This window comes from Apteryx mantelli, chromosome 1, assembly GCF_036417845.1.
Source record: "Apteryx mantelli isolate bAptMan1 chromosome 1, bAptMan1.hap1, whole genome shotgun sequence".
In the NCBI taxonomy this organism is placed as follows: Eukaryota; Metazoa; Chordata; class Aves; order Apterygiformes; family Apterygidae; genus Apteryx; species Apteryx mantelli.
Genome location: NC_089978.1, coordinates 184,189,243 through 184,213,708, shown reverse-complemented (window position 1 = coordinate 184,213,708; position 24,466 = coordinate 184,189,243). Strand labels below are relative to the sequence as shown.

General features: G+C 37.2%; 1 protein-coding gene across 3 annotated transcripts in view; it reads left to right on the top strand.

The window, feature by feature from the left end:
- The window catches only part of HMGA2 (high mobility group AT-hook 2), a 119,921-nt gene that overhangs the window by 3,176 nt on the left and 92,279 nt on the right, over positions 1 to 24,466 (top strand). For all 3 annotated transcript variants that reach the window (XM_013947963.2, XM_013947965.2, XM_013947964.2), the window contains exons 2-3: positions 175 to 261; positions 7,960 to 8,010. In XM_013947963.2, coding sequence (XP_013803417.1) covers positions 175 to 261; positions 7,960 to 8,010 — 138 coding nt within the window. The remainder of the gene's footprint in view (positions 1 to 174; positions 262 to 7,959; positions 8,011 to 24,466) is intronic.

Here is a 24,466-nt window from a genome sequence, read left to right as displayed (position 1 = left end):
TATGCAAAATAGATTTTTTCTTTACTTGTAGTTGTTTACTTTTCCATGTTGAATTTTAAATATTGTTTTAGCCATTTATACTGTTAATTCATACTACTCAGTTCTAGTTTATTCTTCAGATCTTCTTGGTTAGTTGTAGTTTCTTGCCACAATAGCATGTTTTCCTGTATTTAGGAACCAACTGGTGAACCATCTCCTAAAAGACCAAGAGGAAGACCCAAAGGAAGCAAAAACAAGAGTCCCTCTAAAGCAGCTCAGAAGGTGAGATTTTTAAAGAGAGAGAGTTCCTAATGCTATTTTTTCATCAACCAGTAGCAAATATTCCAGGCGTTTGGGCTGTGAACTGTGGGGTTTGAACCTTTTTCATTATGGAAGCCACATACAGCATGTATTTTGCATTTTTAAGATTAGAAATAACATGCTGCAGGAAGACCCTAGGTACAGAAACTATAAGGGCAGCTTACTTTTTGAATACTGTACAGATTAGTGAAATAACATGATATATTTGATATATTTACTGAGATCTACTGTATATAGTAAGGAAATCAATAGTAAGAATTTTATTTTCCTGATTAAGATTTTTGAAAAAGGAAGATTAATTTTTTACCTACTTAAATACGTTACTACTACAGACCAAATATGTATATTAAAGCAAAGTGTTTTGTCAAACATAGGTTAATTAGAAGTAAATCCAACTATATGTTGATAGAAATAACTGCATTTATTGAAACTTACAACTTAAAAATATGATGGTAAAGTAAACTGTGAATTACAGTAAAAGCCTACTGTGTCTTGTTTACTAATCAGTTTCAAAGCGGCTTTTTCTTAAAGTGCTGTTAGTCTTCTGAACCATTATTTCTGTTTGGTGATGGTAGCAAATTTTTATTATGGTGGTTCTGAACACAGTCAGCAATAGTACAAGCTCACTGAAGTCATTCCATTCAGTGCATGGACTTTAAATCACATATGCAGTTTAAAGAGTGATTTAATTTTATTTTAATTTACAAAAGCTCAGCATTGGAAAACTGTTCTAACAAGGGAAATAAAACCTTTCTATATGAATAATTTTAATGGATGTAAATAGTTGTGTATAGGCTTGAAAATAAACACAGAAGGTTTGTTTATGTAGATGGTTACACAGCAGTTAGCACTAATTTACAGGTACTAAATTGAAAACAAAAGCTTACAAAATCCGGTAGTGAACTGTAATGCTTAAGTGTATCAGTATCTTTTAAGTAGTTGTATGGCAAAATGTGGCCTCATCTAATTATGGTTAATTTTTCAGTATGCCTATGGCATTGACCTTATTAAGTTTGATAGCTTTCAGTGTTATAAATTACTATAGCAACTACTGATAAATATTAAATTATTAGGGGTGGCTATGGTTTCATGTCTGTTTTGTTTTAAGTGTTTTCAGCATTTGTTTGAGGGACGTTTTCCAACTCTCTTTAAATTTACAATTGTTTTTTACTTCTGAACTGGAAAAAGCAGTATATTCTGTCAAAAAGTTCATAAATTAGTAAAAAAAAAAAAAAAAAGCTTTACAAGTTAAGTACTTAAAATGTGTCAAAGCCACTCTGCAACGTAGTGAGCTTAAAATGTTGATTTTTTTTATATAATAAAAATGTTCCTCAGATTCACTTTAAAATAGTTTAAATTTCACTCTTCAAAAGAGAGAGAGTAGTTTTTTATTAGTCTAGCAAGTCCAAATGTGAGCTTTAGTATTTTAAATATTACTCTTAGGAGTGTTGGCTTTCCTAGAAGAAATATTTGTAGTAAGATTAAATTTTAAGTAATTCATAGAAATGTATTCAAAAGATATTTCTAAAAGAAATATTAACATTTCTTCATTTAGTTGAGTGATTTGAAAATTAGTATAAATGGAAAGTAACTTAAAATCATTCATATGTATGTATGGATATATCAAATCTAGTGCTTCCCATATGATTCTGATGCATATAGTTGTTTTTTAATCTAAGTTATCAACTGAACAATTTCATTGCAACATTTTGATTTTCAGAATGCATGAAATTACTGATCTAATTAAAGTAAACTCTTTTGGGTGCTGCTAATATGAAAAATTGACCAAAGACCACATGTCCTTTTTATCATAAAGAAATCTTTGACAGTTATTAAATTAAAAGTCTTATTTGTTTCTAGGTTTGTAGATAAAGTATGCAAATATTTGATAAATCTTCTAAAACATAAAACAATTACAAAGCATTTTTAGAAAATAAGTCATTGAGATGACACTTCAGAGAAATATTTTAGCTCTTTTTCAAAACAGATAATTAACCCTCTCTAAAATGTTCAGCTTCTCACCTGACATCTCAAAATTTCTTTTTATGTCATTTTAATTTTGATAATATAGTTAGTAGCAAAGTGAATTGAAAGCTTTTGGCACTGTAAGGAAGTTTCATTTGGTGGCATCAGCTCTTAAAAGAAGTGAACTATATGTTTGATTTGTGGTAAACGTATTTACCCAGACATACACATACATATATTTATTTAAAGCTTTCTACACCCTGTCCCGAGTCTCAGAAATGGAGTTGGCTAACTTTGCTTAAGATCCTGTATATATGAACTTGGGTACTATAGATGCAACTAGATATTGCTGGAATTTCTAAAGAATACTGTGTGGCCTGTGTTTTTCAAAGTGAGCTCACTGAAATGTACTATAGTGTTCACAACATGTAAGATAAACGTACACCCCTAGAACCCATAGAGCAGACAGGAGAAGGCACTCATGGTTAATTGATCGGGTGTTCTCTTGCAAACCATTACACATCACAATTAAAAATGTATTACACAAACTGGCAACGAGTTAAGAATACTCAGACAAGTACTGGGACTTTGTTTTGTTATACTTGAAAAAGTAAATACCCTTAAATCAGTCGAGGGACAATTTGCCCTAGAACCATGACTGTGTCGTGCATTTAAATTTCTTGGTTCATGGGACTTTTTTTTTTTTATTTATTTCAGAGCTTGTGTTTGGTCTTAGTAAACTGGCCTTGGGGCATCTGAAAACAAACTGTGCTTGTTAGGAAATTAGCAATGTGAAACTTGACAATGCATACAGAATGTTGCAAGACTAATTGGACAGCTAATAATTACTTTAATTTCAGGTAATACACATAAAAAAGGACTTGCTTATCATAGATATCTAACTTGTTATGAAAAGCACTCAAAAGGTAAACCTGCATTTTACAGAAAAACAAATAATTTCTCAATTGTTTAATTTTCACAAACAGAATGAACACAACATGTTAGCAGATGACAAGAGATGGACTTTTTCTACAAAAAGACTGTAATCACCTCGTACTTGAGGTTTATTCTCCACAATGAGGTTATTATTGAAGTCTGTGCCTTTGAACAAATCATTCTGTTATTCATTTAAAATATTTGTAAAAAATTAGCAAGTAAGTGAAGTTTTTCTTTTTTCTAAGGAACAACTTCAGTTTTGCAGACAGATCATAGCAGGGATGTTCCTTTTCAATTTCTTTGGGGTTCTGGAGCTGAGTTTTATTTGTTAAGTTGAGCTGTGTTCCCAGCCCATCTCATTTCCCTTAAGCATTCAAGGGCTTTTCTTTGTTTAGCTCCTGTAGTTGTGCTTGATAAAAAATATTGTATAGGCATAACTACTGTCCTGTTTGAGAGGAAGAAATGCAATTATGAGGTTAAAAAAAAGAGTAATAATTACTTCGTGTTTGTACCATAAAAGAAAATGTCAAGGGGGTAGCCCAGGAATATCCAACAGTAAAAGCTCTTTAGTAAAATTCACCTTCAGTTAAAAGATTTTGAGTTTTGTTGAACTTGTTGCTAAGGTAGTTATTTGTTCTTGATGTAGTGGAATTCTTAAAAATATATCCAGATCTGGAAATACTATACTCTGAAAACCAGAACTTGTGGTACTGTGTGTGACTGCATCTACTACTGTCTCTATGTTACATGGCCAGAGTTTGGTATGTAGAAAGGCATGTCTCTGAGTTAAGCAGTCCAAAGGTTAAAAAAAAAAAAAGCGGGGGGGGGGGGGAAGTGCATGTGACTAGGACTCTGCCCTAAATTGGTTCATGGAAATCTATTTGGCTTCTCCATGCTTCCTTCATTCTCACCAACACCACTCATAGCAGGCTTAAAGGGAAAACAAGATCAGTTTTAACAGATGTCATAGTATGGTTATTACCTGAAAGGTAAGACACCAAAAATTTAGATGTTTTGAGCAAGATTGGTGAAGCAGGAGAAGACTGGCACCTGTTTACAGTTAAAACAGGTAAAATAGGATGTGGAGGGTGTAGTATTTTTGTATCTAGCCAATGCCTAAGTTTCTTCTAAGACTTTTTTTTTTAACAAAATAACTTTTTTTTAGGAGAGGGACACCTCCCTATGCAAGTTCTTTTGACATGGCTTGACAACAGTGATCTTTGTTCTGAGAACTATCAGTTACTTCACCTGACTTATACCTCTAACACATTTTATCTGAGGTTCCCAGCAGATCATTTTGCAAAGTGGATAGAGTTCCCAAAATTTGGATTCTGTTGCATTTGCGATCCTCTTTGACAATAGATGGTTGCCCAAAGAACACTTTATAGCCATTCAATTATTTATACTTGTCTTGTCCTGTTAATTGCCTTCAGTAGTACAGCTTTGGTGTCGGTTTGGGCATGGCACATTTATGCAACAAGGAGGCAGAGATGATGGGCAGTCAGGTACTACATTTGCTGACAGCAACTGTTTGGAAGCAGGATTTGATGGCCTTGTGGTACAGGGCTAGATGAATTGCAAATCTGTCTGGGGACTGTTAACTCTCTTCAATAATGAATGGCCACCATTCCCACCCAAGACAAAAATACCATTTTCTGTACAGATCATGTACTTAAAAGAAGCTAAATCTAGTTGTATTCCTAAAATGTGACATAGAAAAAATGATGTTATTCCTATTATTGTTTTTAGGAAGTTTTATAATTTTTCATGAAATACCATAAACTTGTGTTTGACAACCTACCCAGCCCTCCTTTAAGTTTGGTGATTTTGTGTCATTAGTCATTTAGAATAAGATCATGCCTCATAGTGCAGCATCAAATATTAAGAAAATCCTGACCAAACACATCTCACTTTCAGAAAGTGCATTAGAGGATTAAGGCAGCAGCTTCCTTTTTGACTAAGCAATTACAAACTGCTGTGTGTAGGGTGGCTGAGAACACTTGCATCCTGCTACCCAAATAAGATTCTTTGTTATCACTAGGTAGCTTGGGGCACTCTCCGGATTTGTTCCTAGCTTCAGAGGCAGCACTTTGATTAAAGCAAAGAGCCAACAGACTAGCATCCTTTAGATGATGTAAATATCTGTTTAAGAGGAAAACCACTACTTTGGGACTTCAGTATATCTTTTCTTATTAATTACATGAAAATCTTATGGAGAAACATTGAATTATTTGTCCGATGAGCAATAAAACATATCTTCCAGTAGTTAAATCAAAAGACAGTCTTATGCTTTTGAAGGAGATATGGGCTATGTTTGCAAAATGCAAAATAAAAGAAATCCAAATGAGAAGAGGTGGAATATTTTCCTAAACTTCGTGTCTTTATTGTCACCGTTGAACTGCCACTACTCCTTTTTAGTTGCTCCAGAAGTGTTTTGTCTTTCTCTTCCCTTAGAATGGAGATAAAAATGTCCACTTTGGAGGTTCTTGTCGTTCATTTTCTTCAGTTTAGTCTATGGAAACCCTCCTATTTACTTACAGAATCTCTCTGTACCAAAACATAATATCTGTCATGCCCTGCTGTTTGCTCAGCTCACCTCTGGGAAAGATTTGGTTTTGATAAGAACTATGGAAATGTTTTTCTTCTAACATGAGGTGGAAATCATATACAGCAGGAATATAGTGCCTTTCAATCTGAAGGGTCCCCAAGCACTTGACAAACTGATATACAAACTATGCAGCAGGAACACTAGCCACTTCTGACATGGACCTTCCTCTGGGGTAAAGCACAGCATTGTTAATGGCAAGCGGCCGTACTGCATGACAGTTTATGACAGGAAGCAAAGATTAGTTAGTCAAAGAAATCTCCCATGTTCTCTTTCCCATCAAACTGTATTATATACTGTAGTTAAACTTACAATTTGTGTCATGTTTTCAGTAACTTTCATTATGAGACCAAATTAGTTTTAGTTTCCAAAAAGTTACAATTTTTTCATAGACTTTAGGAAAAGGGTCTTTCCTTCAAATGTAGTAAAATACAGAAGAAAATGCACGGTGTTTGTGCTCTCATAACATGTCAGTTGTTGATTTGTTAAGAATAGATTTAACTAATATTTTCTTTTAAGATTTGTGCCCTGTGTAGTTTCTGAAATAAGCATAAATGCTAGGGGCTACAGATTTTTAAAACTAAAACACATCCTTTTTTGCATCCTTCAGGCTATTTGGTATAAAAAATGAATACTTTAAAAGGAAGCAAGACTCTGAAATAGATAGCTACAGTATATAGCAAATGTACTTTAACAAGTATTCTCATAAGAGGGTTTCACCTTACATGTAACACTGGTATAAACTATTAAAGAGCAGGTTTACTCTTTTAACAAGTCTGAGTGATAATTTTGCCCTTTAGGAGTGTGAATTTTATTTTTCACAGCTTTCTTCTTGGTGAGATATTTATTTCAAAGTAATTTCACTGAACTTGCAGTGCAGTTTTTTGTAGAAATTCATCCGCTACTTCCTCAGCTCAAGTTCTCTTTTAGAGGGATCCACTTTACATGGCATAGGGTTACAGTATATGTTACAGAGATTGACCAGCAAGTGATTTATATAATGAGACAGTTGATTTCTAAGGGAAAATCAAATACACATACGGTTAGCTGGAAAGAAGCAATTCATGGAAATGTGGAAATGCATTTACAGAATGTGTACAGAAAGTCTTCATTCTTAGGGACTTTGTATGCAGCAAAAGTCCTGCTCTCACTAAAGTCGGTGGCAAAATTCTCATCATCCTCAGTAGGGTAGGATTATTGACCTGATAAGGTATATGTATGGGCAGAGCCTGTCTAGAGAAAATAACCTACAATTTTTATTTAGAAGCCTGTCAGTATTTTACTGTAGTCTGTAAGTAATATTATTCACAGTGCCACACAGTGAATTAATGGAAGAGGCCTTAGCAAAACCCACATTTCCTTTAAGTTGAGCTCCAGGACCAACTGCTGTGCTTACATAAATATAGCTGTCACTTTAAGGCACCTTCCATGCTGTTTCCTTAAACCTGAAAAGGGAAGGCATATTTTGGAACAGGGAAAGCCCTCCTTAGAGCTTAAGGATGCGCTTTTACCTGGAAAACTTCACATAAAATAGAAAAGTATCTCCAAATATGAATAAACATATATTTATGGTGATAGCTGTTCAAATCCATTTAATGCATGAACATCATGAGACTAAAATAAGGAATTATGCACTGAATGGCCCCTGTAAGTTGCTTTCTTCAGGCTTGGAAGAAGCTGTATTTTTAATTTAGTATCTTTAGGTAATTTCTGACAGCCCATGAAAAGCTAGTTGCTGGCACGGTTGGGGGTTCTGCCAAGTTTCCAAATCTCCTTGTGCCCCCGTTCACAGCGTGCAGCCCTGCAGCTTGCCCCATGGCTGGCCGTGACCTGGGCACCCCAGGCTGCACTGCAGGCACCGAGGAGCTGGGTGCACGTCCGCATGTTTCTCTCTGCTCCAGCAGACAGGGCAGATCAGGGCCAGGGGGCATCCTCGGACCCAGGCAAGGCATCCCCTGGCTCTGCAGGCTATGAAATGTTGAAAAAAGAACATAATCACATTCCACAAAAAAAACCCATAAAGCAAGTTGGAGGCTTGGTGCCACCTGAGAGATATAATTATGGATAATGTTACAGGAAAGGACTTCCTAGTTACCAAGGCTGTTAAGTAGTGTTGTAGTATAAAATATGTTGTGTTTCTTTTCCCTTTACAGAAAGCAGAAGCCACTGGTGAAAAGCGACCCAGAGGCCGGCCCAGAAAATGGGTAGATATTCCACTTCCAATCATTTAATTTATTTTCTGTGTTATAAAGCATGTTTTAAGTCCGTTCTTTAAGAGAACAATTATTTCTGCTTCCTTTGTAAGAAAGAACATCGATCTCTTCTGTTTGTTCTGGTAGATTGACTAAAGGGTTAAGATAGCAGAGAAGTTAACCACAGCTTCCTACCTTTAGACGCTGGTAGTTTGCTCAAGACATTTTACTATTAAATGTTTGCTGGGAGTGAGTATTTATGTGTCTCTTATCAGCCTGAAAAGAGGCACAACTCTTTCTTCAAAAAAGAGTAACAATGAGATAACTTGTTCAGTAATTGAGTAACAAAGGTTAAAGGGGCACTATCAGACATCAGAAAGTGATTGAGAGAGGTGATAACATTCAAACGTAGTGTGTACAAGATAAACTTTAAAAAACAAAATCTCTTTGTTCCACATTCCCTGGAAATGCAGTATATTTCTCCTTCAAACCAGTGAAAAAGAGCAAAAATGAACCACTGGATACTTGCACCTAGAATTTAGTTTTTCTGTTCTGGGCCATCTTCATGCCTCACATCGTTGCAGTAAGTGGTAATATGTTTCATTAAAAGGTTCCTCTTTTCCTGGCTGTTGACTCTGTAGATGTGGCTGTCACACAGATGTATTTTTGAAAAGTGATGTGATTCTTTGGCCATGCAAAGTCTTTGGTCTCAGACACCTGAAATTCAGTGGTCTCACTGATGATTACAGCTGATGAGAGTCTGCCTTGTACCCCTCTCCTTTGTATGTCTTTCCCTTATGCATACACTTTCAAAAGAAAAGTGATGGGGATGTCCCTTGAAAAACCTGATTGGGTGTTAGAAGATATAGAAGGTGTGGCCATATGCTCCATCATAAGTTAACATTTCTGATTTTCCTTCTCTGGTTCCCTTTCCCTTTTTCTGTGCAAAATTTTTCTTTAAATTTCTTTTCTGAATCCGTCCCTTCCCATCTCAATTTTGCTCCCTTACTTTATTCTGCCTACCCTGTCCGCTTTGCAGTCCTGTCATTTTTTCCCCCTTTTGTTCAGTTCTTTTTACATAGATGTTAACACTGTTGTCAAGGTATCTGCTTCCCAGAGCTCCAACAGCACAGCTGAGGTTCCCCAAAGTGTCAGCAGCTAAGCACAGGAGACTAGTTTTGTAGTGTTGTTCAGGATATTTCTGTTAGTTCTGTGGAGCAAAACAGACCGTTACGTACTAGAGATATTTTTTATGCCTTCAGTTTTTAAATCAGGCAGATTTCAGGTACATGAAGAAGCCCATTGGCATTAGGAAACTAGATGGCTTATACAAACTTATCTACGCTGGTAATGTTCTTGAGGCAGCCTGCAGAAGACAAATGCAAAGTGCAGTAAAACATAGATCAGTTGCTGCTGTTTCCTCCTGTTAGGTTCTGAGCCTGCACATGTGGATGCTAAGTGTTACTTGCTTGTTCCTCACCTTGGTTGCAATCCCAGAGGAAGCAGCAGAAATAGCTGTTTTATGAGAGTAATTTATAACAGCCAAGCCATCTCCACTGCATTAGGAATGCATGATAGTTGAATATGGATGGCTGAACACCTCTGTGAAAAGGGAAAATGTAGCTATTTGAAATATTAAAAGATTTTCTCTCCCAAACACTCATAGTCAGAAATTAAATCAGAAATTAATTTTCAGTGAAAAGGGCTAAATATAATAATTGTGGTGGGTTTAGACCAGAATATTTCCCTTCTATTTTTGTATCTTGTATGGGAAAGAAAGAATAGGCAGTCTCAGTGGAGCATTAAATTCAATACAGTCTGTTTGTTGGGTGAAGAATCTGAATCACAGAAATGGAAATTATTGATTAGCTAAGAGACGTTGACATTACTTTATCGTGAGACTGGTATTTTTAACATGTTCACTTATTTCTTTGAAACTAAGGCATACTTTCAAACTTGATAACACTTTCTGTTGTGCCTGTTGGAGACACAGTCGTTTTATTTGCTTATTCCGATAGTATGATTGCTTCTTGCGATACTCAGAGATTATACTCATACCTCCAGCTTGCAGTTGAGATAATTCTGTAAACCGTGAGAATCATACATTCCATTTTTTCCTTTCCTTCTCTTCTTTTTCCAGTTCAAATTAGATTTGTGGGTTCCTCCTTTGTACGTGATGAAATGGAGAGTGATACTAGATTTTTCTCCAGAAAGAAATAATGTTAAATCATTATGAGCCATTATGGTGCCTACTGCTTATAAGCCAAGCTTATAGTTGAAGTCAAGGAGGGATTCTGCCCAAAAGCAGATGGCACAATACCATCCGTTGTGTTTTAACATCCAACCTGTATTCAGAAAACATCCCTTTTTATCACCCAAATCTCATTTACATTTTTAGTCATTATTTTCTTTCTTAATCCAATTTATTTATACATCAAGTGTTAACGATAACGGCTCTATATCAGTTAAAGTAAGGAGTGTGTAGATTTTCTTGGAGAAGGCAAAATTTTATGTGACAGGTATTTTTCTAAGTTTGTAACCTTTTTGTGAGTTTTGAGGTTCTGTGTCATATGTTGTTCATCAAATTGTAAAGTATTATTTCTGCTGTTTCCTTCAATATGCACATGCAGAGACATACGAGCTAACAGACCACTGTAGAATTCCAGTAGCTGGTCTTTCTGCCGGTTCAAATTAAGCATTTAATGTTTGTGACTCACAGTGTATTTATTTATTTATATATTATATTTTAGAAGAGAACTAAATCTTTTTGACTGGTATAAAACAGGGAAGGGGGAAGGAGAGGGCAAACCAAGTGAAGGGGGCAAGGAACCCAATTTAACAGAAGTACATGAAATGTCCGGTTATCTTTTTAATGCAATAGTGTGCCCTTTGTAAAACTGTCAAGGGAAAGAAGGCCCTTGTGAGTAGAAAATACAGGAAAGATTGATGAACTCTTCTGAAAATAAAATATTCAGCCACACAGAAAAGCTTTCCAAATGCAGAGAGTTAATTGAATAAAAATCCTGAAGATAATAAGGATCATATAGCTGGGGAATGCAGATCTTTGGAGTCAGGAACGCAGGGCCTGCTGCTGTAGAGCTCATCTTCCCTGTCAGCTGCTGCACATGTGTGAAATGCATTGAAGACTGTGAGTCCTTTTAACTGGGAGGGAGGGAAACCTCTTCATGACCTTGGTACTTCTTAATTTTAGAAGTTTTAATGCAAAAACATGTTCTAGGCTCTTTGGGTGTGTTGTAGCTGAGATAGGAGTGTGCTTTGGAAGCGAATCTCCTAGTTGTCTCCCCTTACTGTTGACTGTTCTGCTGACTGTTCAGTCAGCAGAAGCTGACTGAAAGTATTGAGGTACGAGTAGAACAGGAGACTGAATAATCGATTATAGAACTGTTTGTTCCAAAGAATTGCCCTGAAAACCTCCGGAAATTTCACAGACTTCTGGTGCTTTCATGTGTTATTTTAATGGAGAAACCTGAAACCTGATTCTGAGGTTGATGCTTTAAAAGAATATTGGTTTTTATTTCCATTGTTTTGTTATGTCCCTCAGTAGTTTTTTGGCATTTTCTGATTTCACCTTTACATTGTTTAACCCGAAACACGATTCAGTGTATGGCATGGCAGGATCACTCAAAAAGGCAAGGAACAGTCCAGAGCTTCTTACAGCTTTGAACAGGACTTTACTGGGGAGGAAAGATGGCTGCTACCATGCCATGAAATGTTTTAAAGGAAAAAAATGCAATTCTAGCAGCTACATGATTATCACTGTGGAACAGAATGAGTTAATTTCCAAATACAGGGTGCCTGTAAAGCATACACATACACATCTAGTGCTTGCTGAAGCCCAAATAACAATGCGATTTGTTCAGAAAAGCTGACTTTTGCTCTTCCAAACATTTTGTATCTGGATATTCTAGATAGCACATTTCAAATTGGTGGAAGATAAAAGATAATGAGAAATGAACTTCATTTCTTTAAGCAGGATTTTCAGTGATTAGCTAGACATCTTAGTATTTTTGAAGCTCAAGTTTTCCCATTTTTAGTGAGGGCAAAGTTTCACTTTATATACTCAGTCAGTTTAAGAGGTGCTGAACTACATTTAAAAAATCATAATGAAAAATACTTCTTTCTAGTAACTTTTTCCTCAGATTATTTCCCACTGCAATTTTGTCATAGCTCAGATATCAAACCTTAAACCTGGTATTTATTAGATGTTTCTATTCCAGCTGTACCAGAAGGCCTCTGTCAGGACAAGGACTGCTAATCTTCATTCATGGACTAGATTTTGAAAATCAGGTTCTAAATTTTGAAGAAATTTAGAAATGTCTCTTTCAAGAGAAACCACTTGCCTCTGATCATTTATAATCTAACAGGAATACCAGAAGACCCATCAATATGTTGGGGCTATTGCCTGCCTGTAACGAGTCTTTCTAAAGCATATCTAAGTAGAAGTTTCTGTCTGATAGTGCCATGCCCTGTGATGTGAAGCTGTTTAACCAATTTTCCTTATTTCTCATGCAGTGCAGTCATTTTTGTCTCATATGATGTGGTAGTTTAGGAGGTGCTCAGATAAAGTCACTCAGACTTCTTCACTAGGTAGTGGAGAGAGAAAGACACTCTGAGATCATAGTCCAGCCTGCCCTAAAATAGGCTTTACTATAGGTGTGGTGAATTCCCATCTGGAGATGGCAATCTTTTGTTGTTGGGGGAGACAATCTAGATGACAAAGTACAACAAAAATCTGACTCTTAGACAGCAAAAGCTATGTGAGATAAATCCCACCCTTTGATAGTAAGGTGCTTACCAGTGTGTAGCCAAGCTAGATTCCATTTTTATGAGAAAATATTTTTCTTTGAATGAATTACTTCATGGTCTGTTTGGAGCAAACGGATTGAAGTAAAACTTCAGTCACATCAATGTGATGGTGAATGAAAAAGAAGGTTGTTGTTTATGTAATTGTAGCTAGAGAAGGTATCACAGATAAAAATTTAGTTACTCATACCTGGGAGAATAATGTCATTTGAGACATGTTACTTTGTCTTTCCAAATTTGATTGCAATATATGTGGTGTTACTGCTTTGTATGAAACAAATCATGAAAATTTGCATATGTTGCTGTTATTTGAATCATCCAAACTACCTTACCTTCTTTGTTAAGGTCACTGAGTTTATTTTGTAAAATGGTAATATAAAATATCTTCTTCTGTCATGAACGTGTTTTACATCTGTGTGGGCAAGACTGTCTTCTGTAAAGGGTCATTTTTTTAATTGATCTAAAGAACCTGAAGGAGCTTTTATACTTATCAAAAAGAGATTATTGATCTCTTTTCTTCAAAATTCCTAAATTTAAAGAGTAGACAAAGAACATGAATTAAAAGCTTTAAAACCTTTATACTTATATATCTAGTTTCCAGTTGAGGTGATCTGTAAAAGAAATCATCTCTCAAAATTTGAACATTTTGAGACAAGCAGCACACCTAGCAATTTTAAAACTTTTCTTATATGACTAGTACGTATTTAATACTAAATTTTTTGGCCAATTTTTGTCATTTTTTCCCATTCAGCTTTCTGGGGCAGAAAAACATATTTTCCATGCTGGTACCAAATGAATAAAAATATTTATCAAAAATATGTTATTTCTGCTTTACCTGTGTGTAGAGAGGCACATGCCTTCATTTCCCTACAAGCTTGTCTAAGCACATACTGGATACTATTGTTGTCCTTCATTAGAATCTCAGAGTCATGTTCCTTGTTGCTTTAAGTAGATGTGGTACCATTTATTTCAAGTGCAGGTCTCCCAATAGACCACAACAGAACATTTAGCTATGATCTTTCTTGTATAAAATAAATTTATATTACCAAAAGGATATTTCACTCATTCTCTAATTCACTTCTACTTCAGGTAAGGGATATTACAAGATGTCCAGCTTTGTCAAAAAATATTTTGCCTTTAACTGTCATTTCAGAGTTATTAAAAGAAAATCTTATATTCTGTTTGAGGCTCAAACAGGAAATTTTAACCGGCAAAAATGCAGAAAGTTAAATCCCCAGCATCAGTAGTGAAAGGTAAGCTGAAATTCTGAGCTGTTTCTTTTTTATGATCTCAGATATTATTAATGCTTGCTCAGAACTTAATTTCTTTAAGAATTAATTTTCTGTTTGGCAGTGTATCTTGATTTCCATAAGACTCATTACCCATTTTACATATGAGGAAACTGAGCATGGAGGCTGGTAAAGTTAGCAGCAGGAAGCATTTTTGCACCTTCAGTGTTTGAATCCTTTGTTTTGTTGCTGGCAGTTATCAGCAACTGTGCATCTAACGACCTGACAGAGAAAATGTATCAGCTAGTGAAAAGTACATGCACTCATTCTTGCTTCTACAATTCCATTTTCACTGTTGAAAATGTTACGAATGCAGAAAGAGAAGTTGGGCCTCACCTCCATTGAAAATGTACTCCACAAGGTTAATTGCCTTGCCCAAGGAAATCTGTAGAAGAGCCAGGAACAGAACTCAAATTTCCTGGCACCCTGCCCTGTGCCGTCAGTTCAAGGCCATCCTTCTTCAGTAAAACTTGCTTGTGAACAGGTTGGATGAGGGAGGGAAAACATTCTTTTGAATTCTGTATCTTAAACCAATATATAGCTTTTACTAGTTTCTGTAAATTTGGACATACGCATCTACATATGTCCCACGCTGTCTAGCTGGTGGGACAGTGAGGGGTAGGAGTAAGGTATATAAAAATAATCTGCATATTCTCTATGTACAGGATAGATCAGAGAGGTTTGGGGCCAGTAGGGTTTGCTACTTGAACTCAGCCAAACTATCAGCCTGAAATATACTTAACAAAAGCATGAGTATTGGTGATATCCTCTCTTCTCTACCTTAATTACATATAGAAGTCCAATATTGGTCCAGTAAATGACAGATGTAGTCACCAAACCAAGGTGCCTAGTTCCTTGGATGTTTTCAATGTGCTTAATCCATTTTTCAGGACTAGCTGACCTCAGCCATAGCTATAGGACAGGGCCATTCCAGGTCATCGCATCCAGAGATGGTATTTCCATTCCCTATCCTCTTGAAAGGTAGTGCTAGAGAGGGAATTAAAAAAAGGTGTTAAAGTGTGATCCAAGACAGAAGATTAGGATTCAAGACTTCTAGGTTTTCTTATAATTTCTGGCTAATTGTGCATTATATTTAATGCATCTGTGCCAAATTCTATTTTATACTGCAAACTCCAGTAGTACAGTAGCCTTACAATAAAATATCATATTTACACTCCCCCCGTGACAGAAAAGGGCCATCTTATAAATGGCAATCAGCCCTTCTGTGAATGAATCTACTCCTCTCAATTAAGAATTATGATAATAATTAAACAGGAGTAATACTTTTGGCTTCACTCTGCATTCTTTACAGACCCTAGTAGGAGATCTGGATGCTGAAGGAATGCAGTGTTTATCCTGTTCTTGAAGGGTGGGGAAGAAGGGTAGTATTGTGATAATTAATGTTTAGAAAGTGCTTTTAGTGTTTGAATGAAAGTCATTATGTGCTATAAGTGCAAGTACTATTATTTCCTCTTCCTTAATCCTGGGACTAAACCTCACTTTAAATTGCAGTTTAGTATTATATTTTAGTTACAAGGTTGGATTTTCAACAAGAAAGGGGGCTTCTTTCAGTAAGTAGCTGCAGAATGTCCTCACCAGAAGATGGCTCCTAATTTTACTGCACACAGCTCTGAATGTAGAAAAACATTTTTTGTATGAATAGTAATGTACTTTATATGTGATTTAGTTAGCATGACTCATTCTCTAGTCTTATTTTGTACTAGGTACCAATTCAAAAAACAAAGGGAGCACAGTTTACAATAGAGTTTACAATGACATTTATGAGTGTATCTATTTTTTTTATCCCAAGACCCATCCTAGTTATTCATCAGACCACAAAAAAAAAGCAGAATAAAAGTAGAGGGACAAGAACCTGACTGTCAGATCTGAAAACTGTTACTTCATAAAGACCAACACAGGCCTTTATTAATTAAATAGTCACAATTAGTGATTTAAAGATGCTGTAGTGACACCACAGGTAATGGAAGGCAAGATCTGTTAAGGTCGTAGAGAATCCAGATATTTTCAGTCTTCAGGGAGAACCCTAAAACAGGAATTCCAAGGTCCAAGGAAATGAAAGACTGGATGAAAAAGACATCTGTTGAGGAACATATAATCACAATGTTGTAGCTGATAATGCTCATAAAGCACTGTTTGTTTTGCAGTCTTTTGTCATTCACTGTTCAGAATGATTCTGATTTCACAGAATATTCTTATCAGCTTTGCTGTTATTGGAGGCTGTTGATGGGGTATGATTTCCTTGTTTGCAATAGAGAGAAACAGACAGGGAGATTTCTTCTTTGTTGGTTTGTCTAGTTGTAATGTTCTAGTGATTTCTTGCTAGGAAGGTAAATTTTGCTGTGCAAGGGCAGCCCCTGGCCACTCTGAGCTGGTAGACATTAAAAGAAGGTGGTTTTGTTTTCTGAACACAGGCATCTTTGGATTTCATCCTATTTCTTTGTAGCCTGACATAGTGGGAAATCTGTTCCACCTAAGCTATTCAAGGTGTACATGTCTGGGTGAGAAGTCCTCAAATCCAGCCTGTTGAAATAAGGCTGCTATTCAGTGGGACATTTAAAAGTCATGGTGCCACATGGGAGAAGAAAAAAATGAGAAGCCTGGCCTAGCCTAGTGCTTAAGGTGTTCATGTAAAGATCTGGAGTTATGTTTCCTAGGGCTGTGTTTTGTCTGGTCTAAAAGGCATATGTTAGAAAACTGAGCTATAGAAAACAAACCCCACTTCTGTCTCAATCTGAGAATGGACCTTAACTAATATTCAAATGTCAGCCTTTTTCTTGCTTTCCTTCTGCAGCCTTGTCTCTGCATGGCAATTCAGCTTCAAGGGAAAGGCTGGAGAATACTTCTCATGCAGTAAAGGAAAGGAGCTGGTGATTAGGACACTTGTGTAGAGAGTGTGGGTTTAGATCTTCCTCCTGTTTATTAAAGGATAAACTCTGTGAACACTCTTACTCTGAGACGCTAATGTACAAGTTGGGTATGAGTGCTATGAATGGAGTTTGGTTCTGTCCTGACCACACTGAGTTCTGAATGTTTCTCCAGAGGAAGTAGGTGGATTTTAGGTGTCTATCAGCTGTTAAATGCAGTAAAGTGTTAGTTGGGAGGTGAGGCTTACTGCCGTAGAACTAACAATTTTGAGCATGTGTGTAGAGGCTTTAAAGCTTAAGTAGGAAAATACTGGAGAATATAGGAACTTACAGGGTTAGGCAGTCATGGAAAATAGATGGATTGTATCCCAACCTAGAGAATTCTCCACACACGTAGGACATATTATTTGTGTGTTTTAAACTGTGGCTGCAAGAATTTTACAGGCAACAGCTTGCTGTAATCTGTTTGCACATGATTTTAATTCTTTCTCTTACTAGTTCAAACAGTATTACATGTTATTATGGCAAGTACTGCAGACTTTCAGGGTTTTGGCAATTCAGTTATATGTGTGTGTGTGTGTGTGTGTGTGTGCATGATTTTCATAGCTGTTTTAGGATGCTAGTAATGCATAATGTATGTCTTTATTCTTCTTTTCCTTTTAACCTTTTTTTATAAACTTGCTATCTTCATTTTTTTCTAGTCCAGTCTGTCAGTCCTGGGAACTGTGGAATTGCAGGGTCAGACTTTGGTGCTAGTTATGATGATTTAAATAATAGTATTGATAAGTTACATTTGAAGTAATGTATGAGTTGTGTATCTGTATCAGTGTCAGTGAGAACAGAGCCTGCTCCACAGAGATTGGTTTGCTTTGATTAACAGTGATTTACCAGTAGTAGCAGTCTCCATTTTGGAGCCATTAAGATTATCAGTGAATTGGCAAGATTTAGAGTCTTTACATCCTGTCTCTTTAGAATAATTGCTGGGAACTTAAAAAACATTCAGCCTGGTAGTTCCTGTATACAGTAACAATCATTACTTTACCCAATATATTATTTTAATCCATTTTGACTGTTATATCAATTATCCTAATAGAGAGCAATTGGGGCCCTTTACAAGATGTAATACAAACACATATGTGAGCTTCACTATTTTGATCTTATCAAAGTTGCATTGTGCTAACATGTTCTTGGGGTTTCCTTAGTATTCACACAGAGCTCATTCATACTCTGGCTGCTCATACTGCATTGTTTCCTGTTAACGATGCTAAATGCCTTGAGGAATCTGCTTGGGGACTCTTATTCCACAAACAACTGTCTGTTTGGGTCTTAAAAAAAAAAACAATCAACACAACACTGACAAAATATACATACAGTACTTGGGTTGTAACATTAAAAATGCGGAGGAGGAAAAGCTATCTCTGCCATGGCATGCACTCCTGGATTCATTACCATTCATTAACTATTTTTTAGGAAGCAGAGGTATACACAGTTTTAACGATGCTTCATTGCAGTCTTCCCATTCAAGTCAGGGATGATTCCATGCTTGAAGCAATTGTTTTATCAAGATTTATACATAAGTCTGATTGAGATACATAGATAGGCAGATGGAAACAGTCTGTCAGTGCCACTTGGTGCCTTTTGCCAGCTAGATTGAACAGACAGCCTGGAGGTGCACGATAAAACGTTAGGCCTGCTGAAGTCAGTGGTCAAACTCCTAATGAAGTCAGTTACTCCCAGATTTCAGTCCTTCTCTGTCTGCCACTAATGTGGTGTATAACTGTCAGCTCTATAAACAGTGCAGATAGCCATGCTTGTACAAAACTCAGATCATCTGAAGAAGATCTGTACATGTTCAAGTTATGCACCAGATGAACAGAAACTTTATGCTGATTATAGCATGGCAAGGATAGTACTTGAATAGCTCTGTGACTATGATAAATTTATTATTTGTGTCAAGGAGTTTAGGAGTCACTGCATGAATAATGGATTGATTAGGCGTGTACAGAGAAACAGACAGCAGGGTTTTTGTTGATGCTGTTTTCTTAAAAGCAAGCTGGTGTGCCATGTAAACAGCATTCCATCTTTTAAAAGTAGAAGTTTTTTATTGTTTAATCACTTCAGTGAACTATTTGAAAACTGGAATATGGACATCTCTGCACTTCAACCTTCAGCAATTTTTTCTAGGATATAGAAAGACATGGTTTTGAAAATGGCTGAAGTATCTTGCTACTTCCACTGGTATAACCTTCATTAAGGATATGCTCAGCTGTGGTCATATGTAGATACTTTCTGAGGGTATATTACTTAGTGAACCAAAGTCTTTATAAGGCAAGACCGTGTAAAATATTGGTTCAACTAAAGTAGATTCAACAGCAAGACTCCCACTGATTTCATTGGAGCTGGTTTGTGCATGATACTTTTTGTTTAAACTAGATCAAAATTCTGCAAGGTAAAGGCAGTACTCATAGCGCAGAGAGCAGCAAAGAGAAGTTATATTGCAGTTCACACATGCACACAAAAATATTTCAAAATTATATACTTAATAATAACTTTGCTCCAAGCAGAAACTATTTCATTTCTTTTGTTGTTCATTTCAGGGAGTAGGAGGTCTCAGAGCCAGTGCAGGCAAAACAGATGCCATGGTTTTCCAAAGTACAGATTAATAATTCCATGCTCGTAAATCACTAAGAAAACTATTTAAGGGAGAAGTTAGGGCCATCATGATCTTTTTTTGCATGATTATAAATCATCGTGGTTTGCTTTGAATGATTAAAATTTCAACCAACTAATTTCATAATGTCCCAGAGGAAGCTTTGTTCTTTACAGGTCTTAGTACACCCTTTTGTACACCCTAAAAACCATTTTCTTGAGTGTGTAATGTTGGGATATAAAACTCTATTGATTTATTTCATTCCCTCATTTTTGGTTGACTTGTTAGTTTTCATAAAAGCTAATAGTGGTCATACCATAAAAAGTTAGGGGAGGGATTCTGTTCTTCCTTTGCACTTACACAATGTGAGTGTTCTTACCACTTTGCATAAGCAAAGAGACAGAAGTGAGCCATAACCACATCCTTTCTTGGTCTCTCTTCTCCTCCATGTCTACTTTTGAATATTTAGTTTGCCCACTATCCTCATTCAGGGCTACGTAAATGTCATGGGTAGAAGCTTTGAAAAAGTTCTAGTTTTGAGTAATTTGAGCATGATAAAGCAGCTGAAAATTTGAAAAGGACGTTTATTTAATTAAAAAATGTCTGAATGGATTTATTTGGAGGCTATTCAACATAATAAACGTCTGGTCCAAGACTAAATATAAGAAATTTCAGGTAACCTTTGAGAAAGTCTAACGGCAAGGAGTAGAAAACGGGCAGAAAGAATGAGCGTAGAGCCTAAGTCAAAGCCACAGAGCTATTCCAGCAACTCTTTGTGTGTGGTGCCCATGCACAGGACCTGCTGGAAGCACTGTTAGAGCAGGTAGCTGGGAACTGTTGCTCCTGCATTCTTTCCCTGGATCTGACCTCACCAGCTCTCAGTTAAAATGTGTCCCATGCACTAATATTAAGAGTTTTCATTATAGGGAGAAAGAATGCATAGGTGCATCCATCTCTTACTTTACATGGCTGTGTGGGACTGGTCATAGTCCCTCTACTTCCTGCAGTCTAGGAAACTGAAAAGAAAAATCACGGAAGTGACTCTGAAAGCTCTTTTTTTCTACAGCAATTCTGAGCTGTACCTCAAGGCTCAGGGTCTTATGTACGGAGGTTAGCTGTGGAAAGATACAGTTCAGAAGACTGCATCCTTCCAGTTTTCCCTGTCACATTTCTTATTTGGATATTGCTCAGCCTGATACCCAGGGATCTTCTGGTAACTGTTTATTATAATAATAATATATCATTATTGTAACATTATTGTTGACTTGCTCTGTCAGGGAAGAAGTAGCCAGACTCCAGATCTGTTGACCAAAAGCTGTGTCAGCTTGAGGACAAGGGCAGAATTATGAAAGGTCTGAAGGCAGCTTAAAATCACTTCATTCCCTTCATGTCCTATCCTACACTGTACATTTGATTTTGCACTTCCAGAAAAGTGCAGCAAAGAATTGGGCCAACAGCATATGATTTAAACTACTGCTGACATCAGTTTTGTCCGACACAACACGAGCAACAGGGCTGAGTTTGGGTGGCAACATATCAACACAATGAGTGACTTATGAATGAAACAGAAATTTCTAAGGGCACTTGGTGCAAGTGATAGGTGGAGATGGCAGTGTCAGTGCCCAGTGAGGTGCAGTCTTATTTTTGCTAATTTCAGATATATTTGTATTTGAGAGTGGATTTTCTCCCTCACGCTGAGATTCTCCTTCTGGTCGATCTGTCAATGAAGTCATAACCCCATGATTGACATCATAGTCTGCAATCATGGAAACTATTGCAATCTCATAAATTTAGCTTTATAGCAGTCCCTGAATGATGGAGAAAATGAGCTGCAAGAGAGGAAGTTGCTGTTTAAACTCAAATATCTTTGGTAATTATCAGAAGTAGTTAGAGACACTATTAGAACATAGTTCTGTAGGGTCAAATTAATTCTCTGTGTAGTGCTGCTGAAGGCACTGGAGTTACCCCAGGGAGGAACTTACCCCCTGTGTCTGGAATGACTTGATGGCAAACATGTGAAGAGGAAGTGAATTTATGCTCCAGTTTAATATATTGGAAAGTTTTCCCTTGTCTGAAAGTCTTTCTTTATCTCTGAATTTCCTGGCTTTTGTGGATTTATATTAGATCATTAATGTTATTTCAGTGTATTTTTTCTGGTGTTTGATGTCTTTTAGGTTGTTTTTATTGGGGATATAGTATATATATATTTAATGAAAGTAAAAGCAATCTTCTGTTGAGGAGGTCACAAAGCTTCCATGAACACTGTGTAGCCTACCAAGTGCAAGGCCTCTTCTTATTTGAGAGCTGTGGTTGTTGCCTGTGTAGCTAGAGCACTCTTTTCGATGAGAAGAAAGATGTGAATATCTCTTAATGAACATTTTAGCATCTGTTTTCCAAAGTTAAATGTTATTGACATTTTTAATTTTTACAGAAGAATAACCTCTCCAACTCTACATGCAGTGTGCTTGTAACCCCTTAAAATTAATCATCCATAGTATAAATGGACCATCAATACAATATGATTGTTGAAAACTTTCAAAAGAATTTTTATTTTTAAGGCACATGGAAAGATGGGATAAACAACTACATGCTATACTTATGTGCAAGTTGATCACCCTTATTTGCAACAGAATTCCTCATTCTGTGCCTGCTGGTAGGCACCAGCCCCAACTGTGGAAAGGTTATGTACGAAGTCAGGCCACAGAGGATGGAAACTTTGGGGGATGCAGGTTAATGGTGAGTGTTGTTTGTGTGCTGCCTGAATCCTTTCATTCTCTCTTTTGCTCTCTTTTGCATGGGAGGGGAAGAACAGAAAGGACTTGACAATGGACAGAATGTGCTAGGCCAGCTCCTTCTGCCAAGCAGCTGGGTAGAGTAATTTGCTGTGGAGCTGGCTGTCTTTCCTGGTGTTCTTCCTAATTTACAGTGGTGAAATGAGAGGTATTTGAGTCTTGAGTATTTACAATTTTTCTTTTGTGGCAGATCAAAGCCTGAAGTGAATAGCAGAGTTGTGGAATTGCCCCAGCTTTACTTTAGCTGTCCGTCAGACGCAGGATGAAGTGAAGGGGGGAGGACAGAGACTTCTGGTTCTGAAAAACCTTGATGACAGCCAGATGGTGTTCCCACACTGCGTGTGTTGCTTGATTCTAACAGGAATAGATTGTTCCCCACTATTGAGTGGATTTTTACCCCTGATACCCAAAATCTGCTACTCTTTTTTAAGTCAGGAAACAAAGGTGAAAGGCATTTTCATCTGTGTTTTTTATGTGTGTCACCTACAAGAGCAGATCCAGGGGACTAAAATCTATTTAAGTGCCCCCTGCCTGTTCTGCAGGGCAGGGCACATGTTAGGCAGCTGTGTTCCTGGCAGCGCCAGCAAAGGACTGCGAAGGGCAGCGTATAGGTGGCTTGGGAAAGTGAGAGAAATAGACAACATGGATCTGTGCCTGTAACAGAACCAGCTGTAGAGGTACTAGATACCATATGCTATTCTTGTTCCTCTACTGCACTTGTTGTTCAGGTATCCCGTGTCCATGCAGGGACAGACTACACAACTATGTCCACTGCATGAGGGAAGAGAAACTAGTCTTTGTGTAGGGGGAGTGCGAATCAGCAGATTTAGACTCCAAGCCATGGCACTCTGTCCAGGAGCCGGTTGGGAGGCAATCAAGACACGATTTGCCCTGGGATCCCTGTCGGCTGCGGCACTCAAGACCTGTTGAGTGGACATCTCCCAAAAGTGCTCCTGCCTGCACCGGGGGCTGCACCTCCCACACTGGCAGTATAGTGCTACAGCCTCCCTTCTTTTTCCGGACCTCATGTGCCAGATACAACTGAGTGATGGATTTGCCATCCATCTGCATCTGATGGCTGCTTGCAGTCATGGAGGGAGAGCCTGCAGCATGGTGCAGCAGTGGGTGGTGAGCTGCTGGGCAGAGTCCCCACATGGAGTCATCCCCATCATGCAAGTGCTTCAGCTGCAGATAAATGTTGCCACACTGACCCCCTCGGCTGGCTGGCCTCATCCCTGCCCTGTGACCATTGCATACATGTCGCCTGTCAAAGGGAGAGAGCTAACAAGTCTAAGCATTAAGGAGATCTTGGGTGAGGCTTCACAAGCAGAAGTTATTCTGATTGATGGCACAACAGGTAGGAACCGTGATGGACTGGGTTTAGTTAGTTTGTTCTGAAGTCCATTGGGGGCTTAATTTTACTGCTATGCCACATGCGTCATTTTCCAGGAAGAAGAATCATTTAGTAATCCTTATATTAGCCACGTGCTTTTTTTTTCCTATGTTGAGGACAGAAGAGAGAAGCACAAGGTTGATAGCAGTTTTAATGTAAGGTCCTGTGTTCTAGAAATATTTTGTCAGGGTGCAATAAATATATTCATGACGGGTAAACATTTCCAAACATTGCTCCTAGACCAATAATTATGAAGGAAATTCTTCTATTCTTGGTCTGTGACAGACCTGTGTGAACATTCACCATATATCAGGTTTGAGGGAAAGTTTTATTTTCTTCCTTTTTTATTTCTGGGAATAGTTGCAGAAAAACAGGCTCTTTATTTTTTTAAGAGTTCATCTGCATAACCTGTTTACTCCCTACTTACAGTTTTACTAATCCTTTCTTTGTGATATCATAATCATTTCCACAGCAACCGATTGTGATGTTGCAAACAAAGGATTAATGACTTCAGGTGCAGAATGAACAGATGAACTCTTAAGAAACAGGTTTTCAGGCAAATGTCCCTATTAATAAAGAATGAGAGCAGTGAAAAATAAAAACATGTGATATACAGTACTGGCAGAACTGATTTA